This window comes from Glycine max, chromosome 1 (assembly GCF_000004515.6).
Source record: "Glycine max cultivar Williams 82 chromosome 1, Glycine_max_v4.0, whole genome shotgun sequence".
In the NCBI taxonomy this organism is placed as follows: Eukaryota; Viridiplantae; Streptophyta; class Magnoliopsida; order Fabales; family Fabaceae; genus Glycine; species Glycine max.
The window spans coordinates 1,772,418-1,796,522 of NC_016088.4; the positions used below are offsets into that span (position 1 = coordinate 1,772,418).

The following is a 24,105-nucleotide window of genomic DNA, read 5'->3' on the forward strand; positions in this document are numbered from 1 at the left end:
AAAAATCAGTTCTAATATAAACATTAATTTTTTAATGATAATTACCAGTTGTTCCAGTGTATAATACACTATCATTTTTTTATAAAAAAAATTATAAGTAGGATTATATAAGAGTTTATTTTAATTTTTTATAGGAGAAACCATGAGTATCTTATAATTCAATGAGTCATAGACTCATCGTGGTACATAATTATTATTAACTTAAAAAAATTATACTTAAAAAAAATTAAACACAAATTATCTTATTAAATAAATTCTTCTCTCACATAAACAATAAAAAAAAACCTTACACAATTTCACTAACCTGTAGGTTATAGTTTTTTTATAATCTTTTATTATTATATATATATATATATATATATATATTAAATAGTAAATATTTTATGGATTTAGAATTATAATAATTATTTTTTGGGTCATCATGTTATTTATGTGAAGTATTTATTTATTTTATTGATGTTTAATTTTTATCAAAAAATTCAACTAATCATCTTTAAACGATCTTTTCTCCTAACTATGTTTACTTTTCATTCAGAATGATTTTAATTATCATTTAATATGACTATAAGACAATTTTATATTTAAAATTAGTTAAAATATAAAACTTCAAAATTTTGTAAATGACTAAATAAAAGTTTTACATATTAAGTAGGTTTGCTTGATTTAGAATATTATGTATGATTGAACTAAATAATAATTCATAAGCTAAAATGTTGAGCTATAAAATTACTACTTGTGATACTCAGTTAAGTTTTTCTCTTGACATATATTTCTTTATATTATTGTATAGTAAAATTTCGCATAAAATATATAACCCATGTGTAGTTTGAAATTCATGAATAAAATCATAAAATTGAGCGAACTTCGATACGAATTTTGACCTAAAACTTTGGGACTATTTTTAATTTTTAAAACTTCAAAATATTACAGTGTAAATTGGATATTAGTTTTCTTAAAAATAATATCAATATAAAAGTAATTTTACAACAAAACTTATATAGACAACATATTTAATATTTAAATCTATGTTGGTATTTAAAAAAGAAAAATTAATCTCAAGTTCGGTTATGAAAAAGTTAACTTTATTAAACAAATTATCACTAGGTGTCCTGTGACTTATATCTGAATTAAAACATAGAATTAGTTGCACATGAGTAATTAATAAAAATAAGGCTTTATTGTAATTTTTTAAGTATACTATACCAGTGACTTGATATGTTGCTTATATTATAAATCTGAATATTTATTTTCAAACGATATGACTTTTAAGATTATTTTTTTAAAAAAAAATTCCCCTGGAAAATCACGTGATTTGGAGATGAATCCTTTCATTAAGAATAGTATCTATCACTCTCGGTATAAATATTAAACAGACCCCCACTTATTTAATGCTTATTATGAGGAATTTTTTTAAATTGTCATTAAATTTTTAAAGTGGAGTTTATATAATAATCTTTCTCTTTTATGAAGGGGAAATTAAATACGAAATTTTAACATAACTTTACCAAATTTAAATTTAACATTATTTTCTCGTGATTTCTGATGCATACTATATATATATATATATATATATATATATATATATATATATATATATCTTAACATTTGCTTAAATATATCTTTTCCAATTTGAATTTTTATTTTGATCTTCAAAGTTTCATATACCTTATCAAATTAATAAACTAAGAGGGTGTGTCTAAATTTGAATATTTTGTTTTCTTAAATTATTTATCAATTATAAAAGCTTTTTATCTTTTAAATTTGTTATTATCCCATGAAATTTAATTTAATTTAATTTAGTTTTAATCATCAATAATGAAGACATTTTAAATTATACTCTTTTCAATATAACAATATTATAAATATTTAATAATAATGATATTTAAATTTCTTACATAAATGCATTTAAATTTGATAAAATTTAAAAAAAAATATTTGCATAATATAAAATATAAAAAAACTAGTTAATTTCAGTAATATAGATTGTATTGTTATTTTCTCCCCCACTTTGTTTGTTTTTGTTGTCGTCGTTGTTGTATTCAAACAATAATACTAGTATAAACGTATAATAGTACAACGTAGTTACTGATTTTTAGCGGTACAAAAAGTCGATTGTGGTCCTGATTTGTAGGAACCAAACAACACTTAAAGGCGCACCCATTTTTATTTTTTCTGTGGGCTACCATTATTATCCCACGCCACACCAGAGAAAGACAATTTACAGGTGGAGTGCAGATTTTTCTGTCGTCCACAAAATTATAACAAAAAAAAAAAAAGACAAAAAGAGAAAACTAAATGTGAAAATGGAGATGAAGGTTCCAGTTCCCGACCCAACACTTATTTTTGTTGTTGTTATACAACTAAGAAAATTAAATTTAAATATAAAATTTAATGCAAATAATTTTAATTTTATCACCATTAGATAATTTATGTTTATACCGAGGTAGAAATTCCTCTCTCTATCCCCAAAGTTATTTATCCTTTCACTCAACCAGAAAAAAAAAAAAAAGAAACAGAAAGAAAGCAAATTTGGTTCCTAACTCGAGTTACTCGTGCATGTTGAAAAAAATAAATAAATAAATGGTTAGAATTAGAACGCCGCGTTTTCACTTTTTGCAAAAAACTCGGCGTGGGTATTTGGGTTTTCGGGGAAGGCTCGCACTTATTCTCAGTGTTATCTCCAGACCTAAAATTAAAATTCACACTAAATGCACTCCAAATAAATTCGAAACGCAAATGCACCTTCTCTTGTTCTCTCTCTCCCAAACTCAATCCCTGTGAGTGCTTTCTTTCTGTAACTAACTTGTTCCCTCGTTAACCCTAATCATCAACTCAAGCAGTGAATGAATCTGTGGACGGACGAGAACTCCTCGGTGATGGAGGCCTTCATGTCGTCCTCCGATCTCTCCTCAATCTGGCCCTCGCCGGCGCCGCCGCAATCCACGGCGGTCTTCAATCAGGACACCCTCCAGCATCGCCTGCAGGCCTTGATCGAAGGCGCCCGAGAGACCTGGACCTACGCCATCTTCTGGCAGTCCTCTTATGACTATTCTGGCTCCACTCTCCTCGGCTGGGGCGACGGTTACTACAAAGGCGACGACGACAAAGCCAAAGCCAAGGCCAAGGCCAAGGTCAAGGTCACTTCCGCCGCCGAGCAGGACCACCGCAAAAAAGTTCTCCGCGAACTCAACTCCCTGATCTCCGGCTCCTCCTCCTCCTCCGCCGCCTCCGACGACGTCGACGAGGAGGTCACCGACACCGAGTGGTTCTTCCTGGTCTCCATGACGCAGTCCTTCGTCAACGGCGGAGGACTTCCCGGACAGGCCTTCTTCAACTCCGCTCCGGTGTGGGTCACCGGGGGCGACCGTCTCTCTGCCTCGGCCTGCGAGAGGGCGAGGCAGGGACACGTGTTCGGGCTGCAAACCCTGGTTTGCATACCGTCCGCGAACGGCGTCGTTGAGCTGGGGTCCACCGAGTTAATTTTCCAGAACCCGGATCTGATGAACAAGGTGAAGGTTCTGTTCAATTTCAGCAACAACAACTTCGACATGGGTTCTTCTTGGCCCGCCACCAGCGCCGATCAGGGCGAAAACGACCCTTCCTCGCTCTGGCTCAGCGATCCCGAAGTTAGGGATTCCATTAACACTGTTGCTGCTACCCCTTCGGTTTCGGTTCCTGCACAGACTCAGGGGATTTCGATTTCCAAGACCATGCAGTTGGAAAGTTCTATTCAAACCCCTGGTTCCAGTACTTTAACCGAAACCCCTAGTTCTATTCACGCGATTCCGCAGAACCAGAGCGTCTTCTCCAGAGAATTGAACTTTTCTGAGTATGGTTTCGACCCAAAGACTGGGAACAATCAGAATCACCATTCTCTGAAGCCGGAATCCGGCGAGATTCTCAGCTTCGGCGAGAGCAAGAGAACCTCCTACGGCGGCGTCAATGGGAATTCCAATTCCAATTCCCATTTTTTCTCCGGTCAGTCGCCGTTTGTTGCTGCTGCGGATGAGAACACCAACAAAAATAACATCAACAACAATGGGAAGACAAAGTCACCGAATTCGCGCGGTAGCAACGACGACGGAATGCTTTCCTTCACCTCCGGCGTGATTCTTCCGGCCTCGAATTTGAAGTCCGGTGGCGGCGGCGATTCCGACCACTCGGATCTGGAGGCTTCGGTGGTGAAGGACCCGGTGGTGGAGCCGGAGAAGCGGCCGCGGAAGAGAGGGCGTAAGCCGGCGAACGGAAGAGAGGAACCATTAAACCATGTTGAAGCAGAGAGACAGAGGAGGGAGAAGCTGAACCAGAGGTTCTACGCGCTTCGTGCTGTGGTTCCCAACGTGTCAAAGATGGACAAAGCGTCACTCCTGGGCGACGCCATATCTTACATCACGGAGCTGAAGTCCAAGCTTCAGACCCTCGAATCAGATAAAGATGGAATGCAGAAGCAGCTGGAAGGTGTGAAGAAGGAGCTCGAGAAAACAACCGAGAACGTTTCTTCTAATCACGCGGGTAATAGTAGTAGTTGTAACAACAACAACAAGTTGTCGAATCAGAAGTTAATTGACGTGTTGGAGATGGACGTGAAGATACTTGGGTGGGACGCGATGATAAGGATCCATTGCAGCAAGAAGAACCACCCCGGGGCGAGGTTGTTGACGGCATTGATGGAGTTGGACTTGGACGTGCACCACGCCAACGTAAATTTGGTCAACGATATGACCATGCTACAAGCAACGGTGAAGATGGGAAGTAGGTTTTACACGCAGGAGCAGCTTCGTGCGGCTCTGGCGGCTAAGGTTGGGGATGCACGATGATGTTGGCTCTGCACTTTGCGGCAGCGTTTGAGATTATGTGTGTGTTTGTGTCGTGTTATTAGCTAGCTAGCTCTTTGTAAGTTGTGCTGCTCTGGGATATTTTAAGCCTTCCCGGTAGCTGTTTCTGTAAAATTATAAGCTTTTTTTCTTTATTGGGTAGCTTAGTATTGAATTTTGAGGTAATCAAATTGGGAAGCTCCATGGAGTAGTAGAACTAGCTAGGGACACTTTTCATCAAATCTGTGGGTGGAGTGGAGATAGCAGCAGCTATATGTGGAAATAGGGGTAATTTTATCTGTTTTAGATTGTGTATATATTATAATAATATCATAAATGTGAACAGCATCATGCAAGTTCTCAATATTATTATTAATGCTTCAGCTTATCAGTCCCAGTGATTACTGCCATTTCAGTTATGCCAATCAAACCATGTTTGCTTCTGCTGCTGCTGCTGCTGCAATCCTTGTTTTCTTTTAGTAGTTGTTCAAATAAATTATACTGAAAGAATATCATTCTTTTAAAAGTTTCTGTGTTATTTTTGGTTGGAGCATGAACTATGCACCTATTGTTACACAACCATAAAAAGAGAACAATTTTTGAATCTTTGCTAATTGTGTTCTTTAGGCGTTCTGGTTCATTGGCTGTCTCGGTCTGGATCTATCATTAGGAAAAGTATCATTTTTTGTGTGATTGAGTTGATAGCATGGTTGTCATCGGGGAACCAAAATTTCCATGCTGGTATGAGTTGATGTTCCTTTTAGGCCATGTGAAAAATGCATTCCAACAGAAAATAGAAAATACATCTTCCTTCTCTGTCTTTATGCTGACAATAATTCTTTTTGGGCGCTATTACTTCTTTGCTACATTTTCCTGTTAAATCCTCTGGATTATTTTTTCCCATCTGGTAAGCCAGTTTCCTATTCAGGTATTCTGCTAACTACTGTTCTGACCCTACTACCAACTTTGACAATGAAAATGTCTTCCGACATGCATGGTAGTATTAAGGGTAAAAAACAGGGTATCGGATACTACTTTAGTCCAAAGTTGTCTGTGTACGAGGCTACGGCATGTATGTGTTTGTGGAATCTGAATCAGTGCTAATACACGGGAATAGCCAGCATTTCACCATTTGAAAAAGACCCAAAAGGGTGGCTCTTTCTCTTAAACTACACTGAAAACAACATGGAATTTGAAGCTGCTTTTGATGCGTTTACAAACTACTACTGCTATGTTAAGCTTAAATTGTTATAAATGGAGTTTATAGCAGTTAGGCTATGTATTTCACAAGCTACATAGTTGGACATTTTGCCATTTTAGGAATCCTGGGATACAAGTATATATTTGAATAAAAACTATTTTTAAGTAAAGTTTACTAGTTATTATTATAAATATACTAAAACCTTTAACGTAGTATGATTGCTATAAAACAATTTATTGTTCCAATTCAGTTGTATGTGTTGTAATTATGGAACTCTCCACTTAAAGAAATAATCTCATTACAAACTTGTTTACGCCAAAAAAGGAAGATGAAATTGCCACTATTAATTAATAGAGGCCTTTACTGTGTTAATTAATGGTCCTTGCAGTTTTCCCCATGTGGGTGTCCTTAACTGCCATGAACAATATAATCTTACGGATTTGTTACCAAAACTGATTAGTTTCTTCCTTTCCTCATCATATTGGGTATCAGCTGTGAAATCCACTTTCTCCTTTTGATGTCCTAGCAAAGGCAAAGGTGTTCAATGCTTTTACAGTGCTAACATAGTGCATCATGGCCACACTTGTAGAAAGCAGGCGCAGGATGCATGGTACAAGTCCATGTAGAGACGGAAGAAACTGAACAAAGGAACCGCTACATCTTAACGTCCACGATGGGAATTTCGTAGTTGGTATGAATGTGTGGGATAACAACTAAGCAAATTATGAGTTCATGTTTGTTCTCCCTTATAATTATTTTTTCCAAAATTTCTTATATACACTTTTGATTCCATCATAATTTTATCAAACATGAAAGTTATAATTTAGAAGAGTATTAACAATCACTTTTTAACCTATACTTTCAGACACACTTATCTTATTATTATTAAAATTTATTCAAAAGTACAAAATCATGTGAGTAAAATATATTAAATAAAAAAGTGAGACTCATTAAATATTTATGTTTTTAATAAATATTAATCAATAATAAAAAATATATTATACTATAAAGTATGATGCTGACGTTTCTCTTTACTCTAAGACCATTTTTAGCCTTCTATCATCATCGAGTTAAATTCTTCACTTTTCAAGTGAAACAATGGAGTAAGAAATCTAACTGTATCATTTCCCTCATCACTATGTTCCATCTATAGAATTCAGTAATGAATTTCCGTATGAGCTGTGCTAGGCCGCCAAGAGAAAATAATGGCTAGAATATTACAAAATTATGCTCATGTTTTCATACATATATATATATATATATATATATATATATATATATATATATATATATATATTATATTTAAATTAAATTCAAAGAGTCATACCCGTATATAGAATGAACAGATATGCGACGAAGGAGCAGAGAGTGGCAAGTAGATAGCCGTAGCCATCGGAAGAAGAGTGGAAAGATAACCAAAAATACAAAAATGTTCTCAGCATTTGCTTAGTAAATTAATTATTCTTTCAGGATTATAGATGAGTAAATGACATTGTCAAGCAACGCAAATCTTAGGCTGATGCAAAAGATTGCGTGCTCCGAAGAAAATGGGGTGCTTCATTTTTTTCTCTCATTCTTTTTGTCCATTTAATATGATGAGATTGACGTGGATCATATTAAATTTTATGTGGGGTTCATTTTTGCTTCGTGTTCATCCAAGCTTTCTAGTAGTGAAGACGTTTTTGAATAATTAAAGTTAGTTGAACTCGTAAGAGCAGCTATAAACAAAGTGATCACTATATATAATATTAAAAATACGAGAAAGCACGGTTAATAGATAAATAAGACCAAATATCACATAAATTAAGGTACATAAATTTTTTCTTTATATTTATCTCCTCTTTCAAATCGGAGGCCTTTGCACAAAGGTCAATGTTGGATTACATCACCATGAAATCTTAACATATTAGTCTATTTAAAATTATCTTCCATATGTAGGGTAATAAAACTATTTTAAATCGATCAATAGACTCCATTGCTAAACAAGTCCATGAGCTTATAAGCTAATGTAGCCATCACATTAGAAGTGGTTAAAACCATAAAATTATATTACATTCTATTGTAAATATTAAAACTAGCTCAAGCCAACTTTGTCAAGCCTAGTAATGTCAGAGACAATATATATTATTAACATTTCTCTTACTAAAAATCTTTAGTCTAACTTACTTAACTAGCATTTTAAGAAACTTACTTAACTGAAAAAAACTTTTTGAAAAACCTAAATTTATTTTTTGTTAAATATGTTAATCAATCAAGCTTTAAATGAAGTAAGATCGATAACACCTGAATTTTGAATAAGATCATAAAATGCATACGAAATCATTTTTTAAGCCAAACAATTAAAACACGTAACTTTTTTTTAAAGAAATTAAAACACCGAAGAACCTGTGTATTACATCACATCAAAGATACTTTTATATAATGAATGGTTGATTTAAAAAGAAACCGTTTATTGGACACGAATTGATTCTAAATTAAAGAAGTGGACCAGAGCATATGCCACCATATATATGTAGCACTTAATTAAATCTTTCCTTTAACGACAACTCAAGAAAATCCACGTCAAGTTGGTTTTATAATTAGAATACTGACATCCAATGGACCCAATGAAAAGTGATTAATACCTGTTCTAGTCTTCTTGATACAATTGAGTTATATTCTTGTATACCAAAATTAAGTATTATAGATTTATAGGCACATGTTTCTGAATAATATGATGATTTTGGAGTAGGCTATAAAATAATTAAAATATTTATATTACTTTCCAGTTCATGAAGCTCAATCTAGTACAGAAAAACTCCAAAATTCTAACATAAAATTAAGATTTGTCTTTTTTTTCTTTTCAAAATGAGTAAAGATAAAATAAGTCATTTTAATCATTGATAAGGTTAATATTTGACATATTCATAATTTATTATGTATGAATATGTAATATCCACTATAATTTTTTTTATCAACAATTGAGGTGTTTATTTTACCTTCTAACATGAATAATTTGTTTTAGAGGAATCAGATCAATTTAATAATTTATTGAACTCTTATCTAATAGATTATAGAATATTTAAAAGAGAAGATATTTAATTATGTTTCCAAAACATCCCAAAAATAAATAAATAAATTGTGTTACCAAAACTTTCACGACTAAGGATTTCAGGAACGTAATCATTATTATACACATTTTTAAAAAAAATTTAATTTTAAATATAAGATGTATTGTCAAATGTTGAATTATTCTTGTAACAAAAAAAAATTTTACTCAATATCTCATGTTTTTTAAATAAAAATATTGACACCTATTTTTGCCGTTTAAATTTTGACTTGTAAATTTAAAAAAAAATAGTTCTATATGGAATGATTTTTAGTTTTCAAGTTTTAAATTATTTCCAGTTATTTCTATTCCAACTTTAAAAATTTGTTGTCAGTCCTATAATTTTTTCTTTGAAAATTTATCTTTATAAATGTGAGACTGTTCATTGAGATTGTTATGAAAAGATATAGAATGAGAGCAGAAAAAAATGTTTTACGTTTTTTTTTTACAAACTCAAGTTAAATTCAAATCATATCATGATTGAATTAAGCTAACAAACTCTCAAATTTATTTTGTATTTACAATTTATAGCTTAGATATCCATTTCATTGAACGGGTTGTGTTGGGTTGATCAATGCCTTAATGTTAACATCAAACTATAGTAAATCATATTCAAAAGTCTAAATGTTGGTTTGAGACTATAACAAATCATACTCACAAGTCCAAATTCAAATCAAGCTTTTGAAATGCGCCCAAGTTTTGAATGTACCAGTTTTTTGCTAACTAATCCCATATTTAAAAGGTTAAAAATTTAAAGTTCAAGGCATACTAAAAACCCCAAATTTAATTTAGGCTTCTAAAATAAAGTCTAAGCTTGGTGAATGTCTAATTTGTAAGAATATTTTCTTGCCTTAGCTAAGATCAGATTAAAAAGACTTGAATTTATCAAGACGTGCTCAAACTTGAAAACATAAGTTGTGTCAAAACATGTTTTGCTCTCTGAATCCATGCTTTCGCAAAAGGACAAACAATAGAGTTTGAGTTTAAAAGAGATGAATTTAAAATTCTAATACCTAATTTAATCCCCTTTGCTACCACACCTTTTTTACAATTTTAATTTACACGTATATTTAAAATAAGTTATATATAAATCTAATAATTATGTTTTAATTAAAATATATATAAAATATATAACAAAGATATTAAAAATTAACAAGTCCAAGTCAGGAAAAAATTATATAAAATTATAAATATCCTCTTGTATTAAGTTTTAACTTGTCAACAAATTTTTTCAAGACAAAATCTTAAAAAGTTACCGAACACCAAAACAGTCAAAACATGAGAGACAATGATTCTAACTATACTACATGAAAACATATATATAACAGGATGACTGTCTAAATTACTAAATGCACGATTCAAATGTGTGTAGAGGATACCAGGAACTTCTTTTTCTTCTTTTAATCAATCAATATGGATATTGACGCATAATTAGAAGCACTAAACATTTGTATATATGTGTGAACTTGTCTTGTCAAAACGCAACTTTATAAAAGGTGGCAGGGGAGTTTTTCAATATATGAGAAAAAGAGTTAATAAATCCGATTACTTAGAGGGAAAGAAGGTGATGAGCAATGTGTAATTGAAGTTAGCAGAAGGATTATGCAACAAGTCAATGATTGCCACAACCAATCAAGGTAATGTATTTTTACAAGATAGTAAATATAAAATATATGGAATCAAAGAATAATCTTCGCTAGAGTTATTCTGATCAGTAATTCATGCATACATGTTAAATTTCGATAATCCAAATATTAAATTAAAAAGTTTTATTAGTAGATTAAATTCATATTTTTTATAATTCTTTAATATTTTACTAAATAATTTTAATTTAACTTGTAATATATTTTTTAGAATACAAATAAATGTTACTTATAATATTATATAACTTAAGTATTCAATTTTATCTAAAATTTACTATGTATGATCGTTGGAATAACATTCAGATACTTAATTATTGAACAATTAAAATTTAATACAAAAAAATTATTAAACAAAACAATTTTGCAAAAAACTACTCTTCAACTAATTTTGGACAAAATATGATTAGTCTCTCATTTTCAAAGGGCAAGGAAAAACTTTGGAAGGGAATAAAATTGATGTACCAAATTATATAAAGGGTTCATCATTTTTATGTCAACTAAGGTGGGTCGACAGACATCAGGTTTCGTATGCTTGAATTGGCTCATAAGTATACTTAGGATTAAACAACCAACCCCCCTTTGTTTTTGTTCCACAACCATGACCCTTTTATATAATTTTTTTTGCACTTTCTTTTTTTAAGAATTTTTATTTCAATAACTTTATGCATGTAGTTAGATCTAATCTTTCAATTTTTTTCCTAAAAGTATAATTTTTTTACATATTTCTAGAAATTAAATTTTAGAAGTGTTAAAATTTTATGACATTTCTAAAAAATAATTTCAGGCAAAGATAAACTCATGTTTCTTAGTGTCCTCTCTCTATTTCAAACTTCATTTATCTTTACATTGCTTGCAACTTGCCTCTGAGATGAGACGTGTTTTCATTATTTTTTTTACACAAGACTGAATAGTAAGAAGCTTCCGCATTTTAATTTTTTGAAGTGTTAAAATTTTGCATTGTTTCAAATTTTAATTTCTAGAATATTGAATCTAACCACGTCTATAAGGGTATTTTTGAAGGAAAAAAATCGACAAAAAAATGTGGGGAAGTAGTTGGAAATAGGTTTTGCAAAGAAAAAGATTTATTTTGGGTCAAGTGTGTTTTGTTTCGAGCTGGGTAGAAATAATGTCGGGCCATTAACCATGAGGGCCGAGCCGTATTGAAGATATTGGCCCATCTAATTGGGTCCTTTTTAATTAACATTTGGGTTTTTTTTTTTAAATATTTTTTGGAAAGACTTACTACTTAGATAAATCATTATGATACCCACGAAGAATTCCTCAGCAAAGAGAAAGGAGCAGGGAAATAAGAAAGAAATCTTAATAGGTTAAATAATTTGTTTTTCTAATGTCAATTTTCGCCATATTAATTGTGATATTGGGTATATTGGCGTGAGTAAATATATAAAAATATTATTATAAAGTTATTCGAAAAAACAAACATGCTAAAGGTCATTAGTACTCGTTTGGAACCATATAAAAATATTATTTATAAAGATTTTCTTTTGTAAAGTACTCGTTTAGAACCATATAATTTTTTTTTCATTTTTCTTATATTAAAAAATTGTTACTACATTACTATATTCATCTGTTTACTCTACAGCCACGAACCCTTGTTAATTTTAAAAGCAGCTAAAATAGAGGGAGCTAGGCCAATACTTGAGTTGGTGCCAAAATACCAACAATCTAATTCTAAATTTTATAACTGCGAAAAAAATCTCAAATTAGGCCTATACCCCGGAAATCATGTGATGAAAAAAAAACTGAAATAACCCCTCAAAAGCCTAAAATAGATAAAAAAAAAAACAAATATGAATAATCTCACATATTTGCCAAGTCGTAAATGACAAAATTGTCCCCCTTATAGTAAAAAACTATCCAAGAAGACCAAGAGGAATCAATGATTCATTTGGTCAAATGGACAATAGTACATGCAATAACCATATGCCTCAATTAGAAATGAATGGCTAAGCTGTTTCCACGGTTCAGAAATCTATGCCAAAATATAGCAACCAGGTTGTTCTAATCAGTTCCATTTTCAAATCCTCTCTTGCAACCCATCACCATCATCATGTCTTCATCCCACTTCATTCCCTTTGGCCTAATTTATATAAACTCATTCCCTCCCCACCCCATTCCACCAACCTCCCTACCAACATAAGGAAGAGCTGGTTTTGGTTGCTTGAGACACAAGAAATCAACAATACAATGAGTCTCAATTGCCTCACCTGCAGCCAGCTTCTCCAAAGGACAGACTCCTATGGGGAGTTATTTGCAGAAAAGGAATACACTAAAATATGCAAACAGGTTGATAGAAGCTTGTCAAGTAACATGTCATCATCAACATCCAAATGTGAGCTACCAAAAGGTGGTGCTGTGGCCAAGGTTAAGGCCGGTCATCGCCGCAATTATAGCACTGGAGACGTTCCTTATCCTCCTGGCAGCCCAGGACCAACATTGGTGCGAAGCAGCGGAATGAGAAGAAACTGGAGTTTTGAGGATGTTGCTGAAAAGAAAGACCAGGGTGTGAGTTGACACTGAGATCAGATTATTGTTCTATGTTTCCTTGTTTGTGATATATTTGGCCCTTTTCTGCATTGTGTATACTTTGTTTGTGGGGGATGCAAAGATTGGACATGGGGTTTAGTGTGGTTGTACATTATTAAAGTATGGTGTTTCAAGCGCATTGTACAAGTTATGAGCTCTGTTTTTTGCACCAAATTAATTCACATCCCTTCTAGTTTTTGTTTTTCATTTTCTCCTTTGAATGAATTCTTTGTAACTGGTGGTTCAATTTATTAATTCATCCCATTTTAAAATCAATCTTTCTGGCTTCTGCTGTGTAAGTTAGAATACTATATCTAATGTTTTATTCAATGAGATTGATAACAGCTATTTTACAGGCATTCTAGTCTTCTACACGAGACAAAAAACAAGACACCAAGAACAAAGAAGATTGGTAGCTTGTCTCTTTAACATGCTTTGCACTAATGAAAATTTAAAAACTCTCTATGCATACATAGCATGTCATAAATATTTTTTCACAGTGGAGATGGTCTTTCTGATTTAGCTCCATGACAAGTATCAAGAAATGACCAAAGTCAGCTAAGTATGTTCTGTAATGCCCTTTCTACATCTGCAATGAAAAGTATGAATGAGTAACTTAGTAAAAGGGACAGATTTTCTTCCGCGTTTATAATTTCAAAGCTTGCCAGGTAATGAAACAGCGATTGTCCAGCATTCTTTACATTATATAATGTCTATAATACAACAGAAAGTCCACTGGGATAAATACTTTTTTTAAAAGAAGAAATGAAGAGTCAACTAGTTTTTCTTTCTTCTAGCTTCTGCTTTCCAATCTCTTCGACCCAGCACCACTCTAGGAGTATCAGTACTAACAACACCAGAAGATCCAGACTGAATTTCCCTCTCTGGAACTGATTCTGGCTTGTTTCCAATGGCTAAGCATGTCACCTCAGGTACACTAATTATGGTTGGAGGATCAATAGATCCATTCATTTGTTGATGCTTAAAAACATGGGCTCGTCTTGCATCCTTTTTCCAATCTCGTTTACAATAGATACGGGTGACGAAGTTGTTGTTGTTGTTGTGGTTCCTGTTTGGTTGTAGTTCTACTTGCACAGCTGGTGTCTCTTCTACAACAAATGACTTCTTTGTTTCGGCTTCTAGACGCTTACGTGCCCTATATCTTCGTTGTCTCTCTCGATTCTTCAGACGTCGAGTCATTATGTCATTACGCGCTTTTGAACGTACTCTTTGATCAACAGACTTCATCATAGAACTATCTTGTGTTCCAGCTGCACTATGATTGTTTTCCATTTTCAGAATAGGGGTAACATCTGCAGTAATCACGTCAGCTAGCGATGAAATCCAGAAAATCATTTAATGTCATTCCTCGTGATGCATGCATATGAAATTTTTTTTTAGAGCAAGCTAGCCTTTTAGTCTACATTGCTTCCCTTTAGGCTTCAGTAGCCTCTCCAGTATCACAATTAATCATATTATATAATCACCAACAAATAAAGCCGAGAAAAAACTACTTCAAAATAGTGTCTGCACTTCATTGAGAGGCCACTTTTCTGACAGTGCTCCATCCATAACCTCAAGGATAAGTTAAAACTTTTAAATAAATATACATGTTATGAAAGACAAAGAAATGTCAATAATGGAACAAAACAAAAACAAAATTATATTAAAATTAGAAATCAAAAAATTTATATCACTCCTGCAAAATGTAAAAGCTATCCTGCCAATTATGCAAAATGATGATTCTCTCCTCTTTCATATCTTTCAGCCCTCTTTTTATATTATTTTCGCTAAAATCCCATCAAAGTGTACTCAAAGGCATGAAAAGGCACACAACACCAAAAGGGTCAGAGCATTTCTAGTTCATGCAAGACATGCCTTTAGCATCTTATTGATAACGCTAAAATACTCTGAAAGCCTAGCCATCTAACTGGCCAATTGTGATGCTAAAAGGAGGAAATAGTCAGAATGTTAAAAGAACTTAGAACTAGCCACCTAATTTGCTAACTGTTAGTTTTGGGACTCTTAGCAGCAAACAGCTTAGGGTTTTGTAAAGTAAGTATCATTTTTTATGATGAATTTTATGCTTGGTAGTTCACTTTTGAAATTTAACTTCCTTTTGAAAGTGCCATGTAAATGAAATACTATGAAACTCTTGAATTAACTGCTCCAGAGACTAGAGGCAGTCATTAACCAGAAGAGGTGAACCTTCCCAGATTATTAGTCTTATGACAACCAGTGTTATCAATTGCAGAACATCTGAAAATGGCGGAAAGCCAATAATCTGCTATATCATATAGCAGATAAAATTGCGGGCCAATAGCAGAAGTTGCATAGCAATTGAAATATATGATATATATCAATTATATATGTATAGAAAATTAAGTTGTAGGCAAATAAAAATCAAATGCACAAAATTAACATAATATTAACTCAAAGTTCAATTGGAGATCCAAGAAATTCCCATAGCAGCCGCAACAGCGGAGTCACAATTGCAGATCCAAGAAATTCCATAATGCAGCAGAAGCGCTATAGCCCCACTATAGTGGCTATTTAACAACACATAGAAAGATGAAATGTCTTTCAAAAGCTTGTATTAGATGAAAATGTACTAAACCTAATTCAACCTACAAAACTAGTTCAAGAATGAAGGCTCACCAAAGTTATTATAAAGGATAATTTGGTCATATACTCAGCTGATGTGGAATCATAATAGCTCATCAACCACTCATCTTATCCATAGATGCTTCATTAGACATAATAAATAACAAAAGTAAATAAACAATTCAATACAGGCATTTAACTGCAAATTCATCCAAATGTTTTATCAAAAGTGAGCAAGTAGGTTCCATTGTGTATTCTCTTCCAAAAAAGAAAACAAAAGTCCAAAAGACAAGGGCAAGGCACACTAGGACAGGTAAATAAGGAATCCTGCAGACGTAAAGTGGACCAATTTTAAGAATTTTTCCACTTTCAGTTATGAAGGAAAAATGGTTTTAAAAAACGGTCCGTGTGACTGCAAACTTAGCAGCAACATCAAGCTTTTTAGACTCTTTGCAACCACATGTGCCCGCAATTGCAGCTGCATCGACTGCAATGTCAAGGATCACTTGAAACCACAAATGTGACTGAGACTGCCGTTTACAGCCTTGAAAGGAGGTGCACAAGTTTGTATAGGGAGGGAAAATGAGGGTTAACTACAGTACATGCAAAACCACCTCAGTGAGGTTTGGACAATACAGGTCCCAAGACTTAGTACCACTTGAGATGCAGCTCTTGGGGGTCCACTTTTGAAAAAAATCAATAGAATGCAATGCCAACATGAGTACATGTCAATAAGCAACTAGTAAATTATTACAGAAACCCAGATCATAAAAGACAAAGAATCTGAGCCAAAGGGTATGAACTATAAAGTTATTCTAGTAACAGTCTATAATGTGGCAGGAAGAAATCAAGCAAGAAAAATGGGAACTTTAATTAGTGACAACACGGTTACAGTCATAGCCATAGGGTTATGCAACAAAACAGATTGCAATTGAACCTTGCAAAATTAGCCACCTAAAGGGGTTAAAGTGAGAGGGGTTTCATCCTCAAATTAGATTTTAAAAAATCAGATTCAAAACATACAACCATGTGTATGGAACAAGTAGCTCTGCAAAACGGAAACTTTAAGGTTCCAAGGTGAAATGGTTATAGGAATGTATATTAAAAGAGTGATTGAAAGGTGGAGAAAATGCAGAAGAGAAAGGTGTTGAGTTAATTACCTTAGTGGGTGTAGATCCACACAGAAAAAAAAGGAGAAGAGAGAAGAAAAACAAGTGTTTGAAACTGTAAGGAATGATGGGAGACGGTATTTGTGTTTGTTTAGGTTCGTCAAGACACAAGAAAATATGATGACAAAACTCCCACACAGTTTGGTCTTGTTCAGGACACAAAGTTTCCTGCGAACGAAATCACACGTGTAAAGTGTAATAATACTGCAATACCTCATACTTTTAAATTTAGTTACGCATGTGACATGAAGAATAACATGGGGTGGTGGCGCAGTTGGCTAGCGCGTAGGTCTCATAGCTTCTGAGTGATCCTGAGGTCGAGAGTTCGAGCCTCTCTCACCCCAAATGTTTTTTTAGCCGTGTTACTGATTTTGTCCAAATACTTTTGAATTTAATTTCTAAGTTGATAAATTACATATTTGTGAATTGTGAAAGTCATAATTAGTTTAAGGTGATAAATTGGCTTTAATTAAAAGTGAAAAAAATAATATTGTAATTTAAACTTTCTTAAAGCATTCAAAATGAATATCTTTCTCCTTAGATTTTAACCAATTTTTTAGGAGTCAATGAATTCTTAAAATCTCTACAATTTTTTACTTGAATAGTAAGTTATCTTACTACAAACTAGTTCTACGTGGGAAAGAGGTGTAAGAAAGTTTTTTCACACCTTTGGATTTTGTTAGTTTTTATTTTCTCCTCTTTCCTGATTTGCAACAATAAAAAATTCATAACCTCTGATCAAATGTACACAGAAGCAAACGTTTGAATTACAACTATAGAATTGCTAGCAAACGATTAAATTATCTGAGCAAAATCATTTCATTGAATATAATTTTTTTAAAAAAATTTCAATCCCACTTTTTATTTTCATGTCACTCTCACAAATCACACTGATTTGAAACCCCCCATCGAAATCCCAAAACCACCACCAACTTCCACAATCCAGATTCGCTCGCCCAAACACCATGGCGGATTTAAAGAGCCATGCGTAGAGCGTCCACTGCGGGGGAGTCTTATGGTTCGATCCAATGGAGTTGAGTTTGAGGATCTGAATAAATTTCAGTTTTTTGTTTCTGGTTCTGAGATTCCCCTCTTTTGATTCCTCTTGATGGTGTTGTAATGGGTTTGAAATTTAAATTTTATTTTGTTAAATTTGTCTTTAAAATTTTCCTCTTTTAAATGTTGTTGTAATGGTTCTGAAATGTTTATGCTTTGTTGTTGATTTTGGGTTTCATTGTTCATTGTGGGATTGATCCTTAATTTTCAGATTTAAGGAACTGCAATGAACCACTGGATGGAGATGCTTACTGGCAAATGTTGCTAGGTTTATGCAAGGATTACAAATAGAAAACATTAAACTAAATAGAAACAGACGTCAACAAAAGCATAAAGGAGCTTTAAAACCAAGCATATTTATTAAGATCGTTAGACTTTTATATCAATTATTTTGAAACTCATATCACATATATTTTCTAATAAAATGGTAATGCAAAAATAAGGTTTACCAAAATACATGCAAATTATAATGTGTGTATATATATGTGAAAAATAATGTATCTATATTCTGGAAAATCTTATGTAATTCATAGGACATAACTCAAGTTTTTTTCTCTAAAAAAAAAACTCAAGTTTGTTAAATCATTAAGTTCATATGAAATAATTTACATAAAATATGAAGTTCAAACTTCACTACTCTCTCATTTAATAGTAAAATAAACTCAAATTCATTACAAATTAATGAATTTCTTATTAGACAAAGATTAAAATGATTTTAAATACTAATAATGTATTGTTTATTTAACTTAGACTCAATTATATTATTAATTATTTATTTTATTTTTAGGATTCATTTTAATTCTTTATCTTTCAACAAATTATTTTTGGTCATTTATCTTTTAAATTTGAGTTAATTTGGTATTTATCATCATAGTTATATTGTTTATTTCGAAACACAATTTTAATTTTTTTTTTACTAATTTAATTGAAGATGTAAAGTTTGTTTTATTAGATTCACTTAAATGAAATTATAAAATTCAACCAATATTTGAATAAAAAAGACCATAAATATAATGAAAATGACATGAAATATATGTTTAACAAGTAATTAAAAAAATAATTTAATATTATATTCTTTTTTAGTTATTCAAGAGATCAATTTTACTTACCATCTTCATTATATTTATGATTTGTTTTGGTACAAACAATTGTTGAATTGCATAATTTTCTTGTAAATAAATTTAATAAAATAATTTGTACTTCTTAAATAAGTTAAAAAAAGATTCAACATCATATCTCAAAATAAAAATATATCATTATTTTGAAATAATCAAATTGACTCAAATTTAAAAGTTAAATAATTAAAATGATTACTCTGAAAGATAAATTACCAAAACAGATATAAAAATAAGATTTTTTTTATAGAAAAACGAGTCTTTAATATATTTTATACTATAAATGAATTTTACATAGGTCATATTATTAGGTATATTTATACATTGTTTTATATAGTTAGTTTATTTATTTATTTAAAATTTAAATAGTACTCATACTATTTAAATATTTTAAAAAAATTATATAATCATTCAATCATAATTTATTATATATAATAAATTTATTAACTTTTAAAATAAATTAATTAATAATTTGTGATTGACTGATCCTGAGATTGACTGATTGCACATAAACATTAAATTCATAATCAATGTATTCTATATATATTATAAAAATTGAAAATACTCTTTTAATTAAAAAAAGATTTAAATTATATCTATATTTATATTTTAAGAAAATTAAGAGAATCAGAATACGAAATTGATTAAAGAGAAAATAGGCTTACGTGGATTGAGGAAGTCACATTAGCATGAATTGCAATTTGCAATGTCATCTGATATTACTAAAATGTCCTTATCATTCATTCATTCCCCCATCGACCCACTCACCCCAACTTGTTCTCTTCTCCATCCTTAGGGTTTTCTCTGCTCCTTCGATTTTCTCTCTTTCACACTTACCATCATCCATATGCACTTTTTGAATTAGTCATACTCCCTCCAAAGCTTTGACTTTTGCCTACAACCCTTTCTGGGTCCTTCCCTTTCCGCTTTATTCGCAGCTCCCACTTTCGCAATTTCGCGTTTTGATCCGATCTGGTGCTCAATTTTCCGAAGCTGCTTCTTCTATCGTTGAAAGCTCCGAAAAGGGTATGTTTTCTGCCTCTTACCTCGGCTCTAGGGTTAACTTTGATGCTGTTGGTGGGATTGATTTCTATTTGGGATAAAAGGAATTGAGACTCGAATTAGGAATTTTGGAATTTGCTTGGCTTCAGGATGCTTAGATCACAGCTCAGGATTGGTTTGTTCAATTAGTGTATTAGAAATTGTTGAAATTCAACGGGTTTTTTAGGTTTGACTTTGAAGTTTTGGGTTGTCCTTGGAAGCTTATAAACATTGGTTTGGTTTACTTGAAGAGGAAAACGAGTGGTGATTTCTCATTGTAGTAAGGTTTGTTTTGCAAATGGATAACTCCAAAAACAGGCATAATGATAGTTTGGGTGTGAATAAGTTGGGGAAAAATATAAGGAAGAGCCCTTTGCACCAGCCCAATTTTGCTAATAATGCTGCTAGGCAACAACCTCAGCCTCAGGTTTACAACATTAGCAAGAACGATTTCAGGGACATTGTTCAGCAGCTTACTGGATCACCCTCCCAGGATCCTCCACCTAGACCTCCACACAATCCACCAAAGCCGCAGAGCATGAGGCTGCAGAAAATTAGGCCTCCCCCGTTAACGCCCATCAATCGGCCTCGCATGCCGCCGCCAATGCCCATGCCTGCTGCCCCTCCTTCCGTTCCGTACAATAATGCCATACCAAGACCTGCTCAGTTTGGACAACCGCCTACTCCGCCTGGGGATATATGGTCTAATACAACCGAGTCACCCATCTCTGCTTACATGCGTTACCTTCAGAATTCAATAATGGATCCAGGTCAAAGGGGTAACCAAGTTCAGCCTCAGCCACATCCATACCCTCAACCTCAAGTGCCGGGCAATGTTCAGCCTCATCCTCCGCCATTGTCTGCTTTGCTTCCTAATCCTCCCATTCCCATGTACCCATCTCTGAGATTTAATGGACCTGTTCCACCTATGAATGCTACAAACCCTCCAGTGCCTAGTCTTCCTTCACCACAAGCAAATGGCCCTCCTCCCCTTTTACCTTCTCCAACCTCTCAATTCCTCCTGCCTTCTCCAACTGGTTACATGAATTTGCTATCCCCTCGGTCACCATATCCTCTACTGTCACCTGGCATTCAGTTCCCATCTCCGCTTACACCGAATTTTCCATTCTCGTCCATGGCGCAGCCAGGGATTTTAGGCCCTGGACCCCAACCTCCTCCTTCTCCGGGCCTTATGTTTCCGTTATCTCCTTCAGGCTTTTTTCCAATCTCAAGTCCCAGGTGGAGAGAGCACTAGTCTTAATTTGTGTTTACAGTTGCTTCCTTCTAACTGGAGAGATCCTTGGCTTGTTGGTTGGTATGTGATGTACAATCAAGCTGTAAGAGCTCTTTTTGGCTACCTGTAGTATTCATTTCTCATTTCTTTGTTTCTCTTTTGTTGACAACCATAATGGTTGCAATCCTTTTATTTTGACAAGTTTTACATTAGGCAATATATTGAAGATCAGACAACACAATTGGACAGTTGGATGGAAGCTGTAAAGATGGAAGACTGATCTGTAGCTCAAAAGGAAGTAGGATTACAGACAATATTTGTTGTGTATGTTATCTTCTTTTGTAATATAGTGGATTACATCTTAAAGTTCATAGCTAATTTCATGTTATCTTTTCAATGTAAGGTGTTTTGAAGTACTGATCTTATGGTTTTTACCATGTGATTTGCAACAGATATATTTTTACTTCTTCAGGATATCTTGTTCTTCTTATCTTCAAATAGTTCCTTATTTCATTTAATGGCTTATTGGTGGATTTCTTTAGCTGCCTCGTACTTTGGACTTGTTTCCCGGTACAATGATTTTACTTGGAATTAATTGTTATGTTTTACCTACTAGGTTATGTTATTCAGTATAAAGGAGTAAATTTTGAATTTGATTTCTGTTTTTAAACGGAGCAGGTGGGGAGAGAATAATGTGACTACTTGACTGACTCATTTATGTTGATTTTGTAGTTCCTTCTTTTGTGAATCATTAGATGTAACTTAACCAGTACGTATTTTATCATCTGCTCTTGACCATCCCTTGGACCCTCCTTATGTTCTGATTCTTTTCCTGTTAAATTAGCTTCTGTTTACATCAGAATATCTGGTTCCCATGCAAACTCATGAGCATGTTCATGCTATCCAGAACATGAGCTTGCTGATGTATTACTCAGATCTACATGCCATGCCTTGAGAAATGATAAGTATTAATTAGTTTTGTGGCCTTACGGGTTTTTAACTATTACTAGCTTTCTTCTATCTGATTATAGGGGTGGGTTGGGTTGGGTTATTTTCTCGCTTTCTTCCTTCTAGGTCTGGATTTGCCTATTTGTGCTGCATCTTCTGGATTTTATTTTAACGTGATGTTGAAACAACATATGATTTAGCTAGCTTTATGGACAGGAAATGTAAGCTGAATAGATTTGCCGACCCTCCGGATATTACTCATGTGAACCAGTGAGTGCGTGTTCAGTTTCACCTTATAGAATTGATTTTGAGTTCAAAATTAAATTTAAATAATTTATTATATGTTTGGTTTCATGTTGAAGCTTGCTCATAATTGATTTTGACTCTAGAATTAATTTTGAGTTGAAATAACTTTGAGTATGTGTTGGATCAATGAATGTATATTGAATTTTACTCATTGATAAGTATACCAAATTTAAATAACTACACATGTTTGCATTGATAAATATAAAGTGTATAATATATATTTTGACTTTTTAGGCATCCTAACTAAGGATTTAGCCTTTCATAGATATAAGAGGTCTTACACTTTGAAAAGGGGTATAGTGATTGATGGAGGAGAAGAGATGGAAAAAGAATATAAAAAAAAAAAAGATTTTTCCTATTTGAGATACTCAAGGCTTACAATGTATTCATTAGAGAGCTTTCAGTATCTCGAGTGGTGTTTTTTTTTTTTTTTTTTGATTTCTTTTTTATAGTTGTTGGAGTGACTTGGATGTGTTACTTAAAATCTTTCTTATTCATATTTTTGATACTTGCTTTGGATCTTTTTTGCTTTTAATCCATCTTTTTCATACCTGAAAGTCATAAATAAGAAAAATATTAATTCCTATCATTTAAGTTGAAAATAACTGTTAAATAAATATTTTTAAAAATATTTTCAATATATTTTTATTATAAAAAATAGTTCATATTTAACAGTTATCAATTGGATCAATGAATGTATATTGAATTTTACTTAAAAATCAATTCTAACTTAAAGCAATTTTATTTAGAATCAATTCTATAAATGTTGTTGATAAAAAAAAAAATTCTATAAACGCTCATCCAAATACTTCTAAAATTTCTGGGTTGTGTCCCCCGGCTCTTTTAATGTTCTGTAATTCTAAATTTCGTTTTGCTGACCCTTGTCTTAAACAATCAAGGAATTAATAAAAAAAGTTTCTATTAAAAAATACGACGGAAATTTACATGAAACATTAAATATTGTACATGTTAATAATTTTTTATTTTTTACTCTTTAACTTCTACCATTGCTTTAGCCAAACTATTGTAAAATTGATCTGGCTTTTTTATGAATTGTTTTTATTGACAAATTCAAATGGTTAGTTAGGTTCTTTCATTGGTGTGCTTTGTAAAGTTTGTTTCAGCATTTCAATATATCAATTTTACTTTCGTTGCATGTTTGATTCCTGATTCCTCTAAAATAAGAGGGTATATAAGTGAAAATTTAGGGTGTATGTATTTAAGGGTGATGATGTCTCTATCTCTTGAAACAAAGGCTGATAATTTGATAACCCAACTCAAGTTTATGGGTTCGTCTGGAGGAGGTCAATGCCTGACGACTATAGCATGTTTGGATTTT

At 32.7% G+C, this 24,105-nt stretch overlaps 4 protein-coding genes and 1 non-coding gene across 8 annotated transcripts; 4 read left to right on the forward strand and 1 right to left on the reverse strand.

The window, feature by feature from the left end:
* The first annotated feature begins 2,602 nt into the window (after window positions 1–2,602).
* Window positions 2,603–5,190, forward strand: LOC100776289 (transcription factor MYC2). Its single transcript, XM_041018518.1, has one exon. It carries the CDS (start codon window positions 2,844–2,846, stop codon window positions 4,815–4,817), a length of 1,974 nt encoding a protein of 657 aa, XP_040874452.1. The 5' UTR covers window positions 2,603–2,843; the 3' UTR covers window positions 4,818–5,190.
* Window positions 5,191–12,059: 6,869 nt separating this feature from the next.
* Window positions 12,060–13,892, forward strand: LOC100813893 (uncharacterized). The gene has a single exon (XM_041018519.1). It carries the CDS (start codon window positions 12,742–12,744, stop codon window positions 13,279–13,281), a length of 540 nt encoding a protein of 179 aa, XP_040874453.1. The 5' UTR covers window positions 12,060–12,741; the 3' UTR covers window positions 13,282–13,892.
* Window positions 13,893–13,909: 17 nt separating this feature from the next.
* LOC100817619 (uncharacterized) lies at window positions 13,910–17,238 on the reverse strand. Of its 3 annotated transcripts, XM_006572914.4 has the most exons (3): window positions 17,058–17,212; window positions 15,952–16,039; window positions 13,910–14,606 (listed from the first exon to the last, which is right to left on the reverse strand). In XM_006572914.4, exon 3 carries the CDS (start codon window positions 14,584–14,586, stop codon window positions 14,071–14,073), a length of 516 nt encoding a protein of 171 aa, XP_006572977.1. In that variant the 5' UTR covers window positions 14,587–14,606; window positions 15,952–16,039; window positions 17,058–17,212; the 3' UTR covers window positions 13,910–14,070. The 3 variants fall into 3 exon arrangements, with proteins under 3 accessions (XP_006572977.1, XP_003517091.1, XP_040874461.1); XM_003517043.5 differs by lacking the exon at window positions 15,952–16,039 and having other exon boundaries at window positions 17,058–17,238; XM_041018527.1 differs by lacking the exon at window positions 17,058–17,212 and having other exon boundaries at window positions 15,952–17,051.
* An 87-nt stretch (window positions 17,239–17,325) lies between these two features.
* Window positions 17,326–17,410, forward strand: TRNAM-CAU (transfer RNA methionine (anticodon CAU)). Its single transcript is given in 2 exon segments — window positions 17,326–17,363; window positions 17,375–17,410. It is a non-coding gene; the product is annotated as a tRNA-Met (tRNA).
* Window positions 17,411–19,973: 2,563 nt separating this feature from the next.
* On the forward strand, window positions 19,974–21,983 carry LOC100776990 (protein HAIKU1). Of its 2 annotated transcripts, none has more exons than XM_006572916.4 (2): window positions 19,974–21,615; window positions 21,715–21,983. In XM_006572916.4, the coding sequence occupies exon 1, from the start codon at window positions 20,577–20,579 to the stop codon at window positions 21,531–21,533; it is 957 nt and encodes a 318-aa protein (XP_006572979.1). In that variant the 5' UTR covers window positions 19,974–20,576; the 3' UTR covers window positions 21,534–21,615; window positions 21,715–21,983. The 2 variants fall into 2 exon arrangements, with proteins under 2 accessions (XP_006572979.1, XP_006572978.1); XM_006572915.4 differs by having other exon boundaries at window positions 21,726–21,983.
* The last annotated feature ends 2,122 nt before the right edge of the window (window positions 21,984–24,105 follow it).

What these genes read in the sequence shown, in the direction of transcription:
- LOC100817619 (XM_003517043.5), bottom strand. Translation starts at nt 14,586, where the DNA reads ATGGAAAACAATCATAGTGCAGCTGGAACACAAGATAGTTCTATGATG.
- LOC100776990 (XM_006572916.4), top strand. Translation starts at nt 20,577, where the DNA reads ATGGATAACTCCAAAAACAGGCATAATGATAGTTTGGGTGTGAATAAG.
- LOC100776289 (XM_041018518.1), top strand. Translation starts at nt 2,844, where the DNA reads ATGAATCTGTGGACGGACGAGAACTCCTCGGTGATGGAGGCCTTCATG.
- LOC100813893 (XM_041018519.1), top strand. Translation starts at nt 12,742, where the DNA reads ATGCCAAAATATAGCAACCAGGTTGTTCTAATCAGTTCCATTTTCAAA.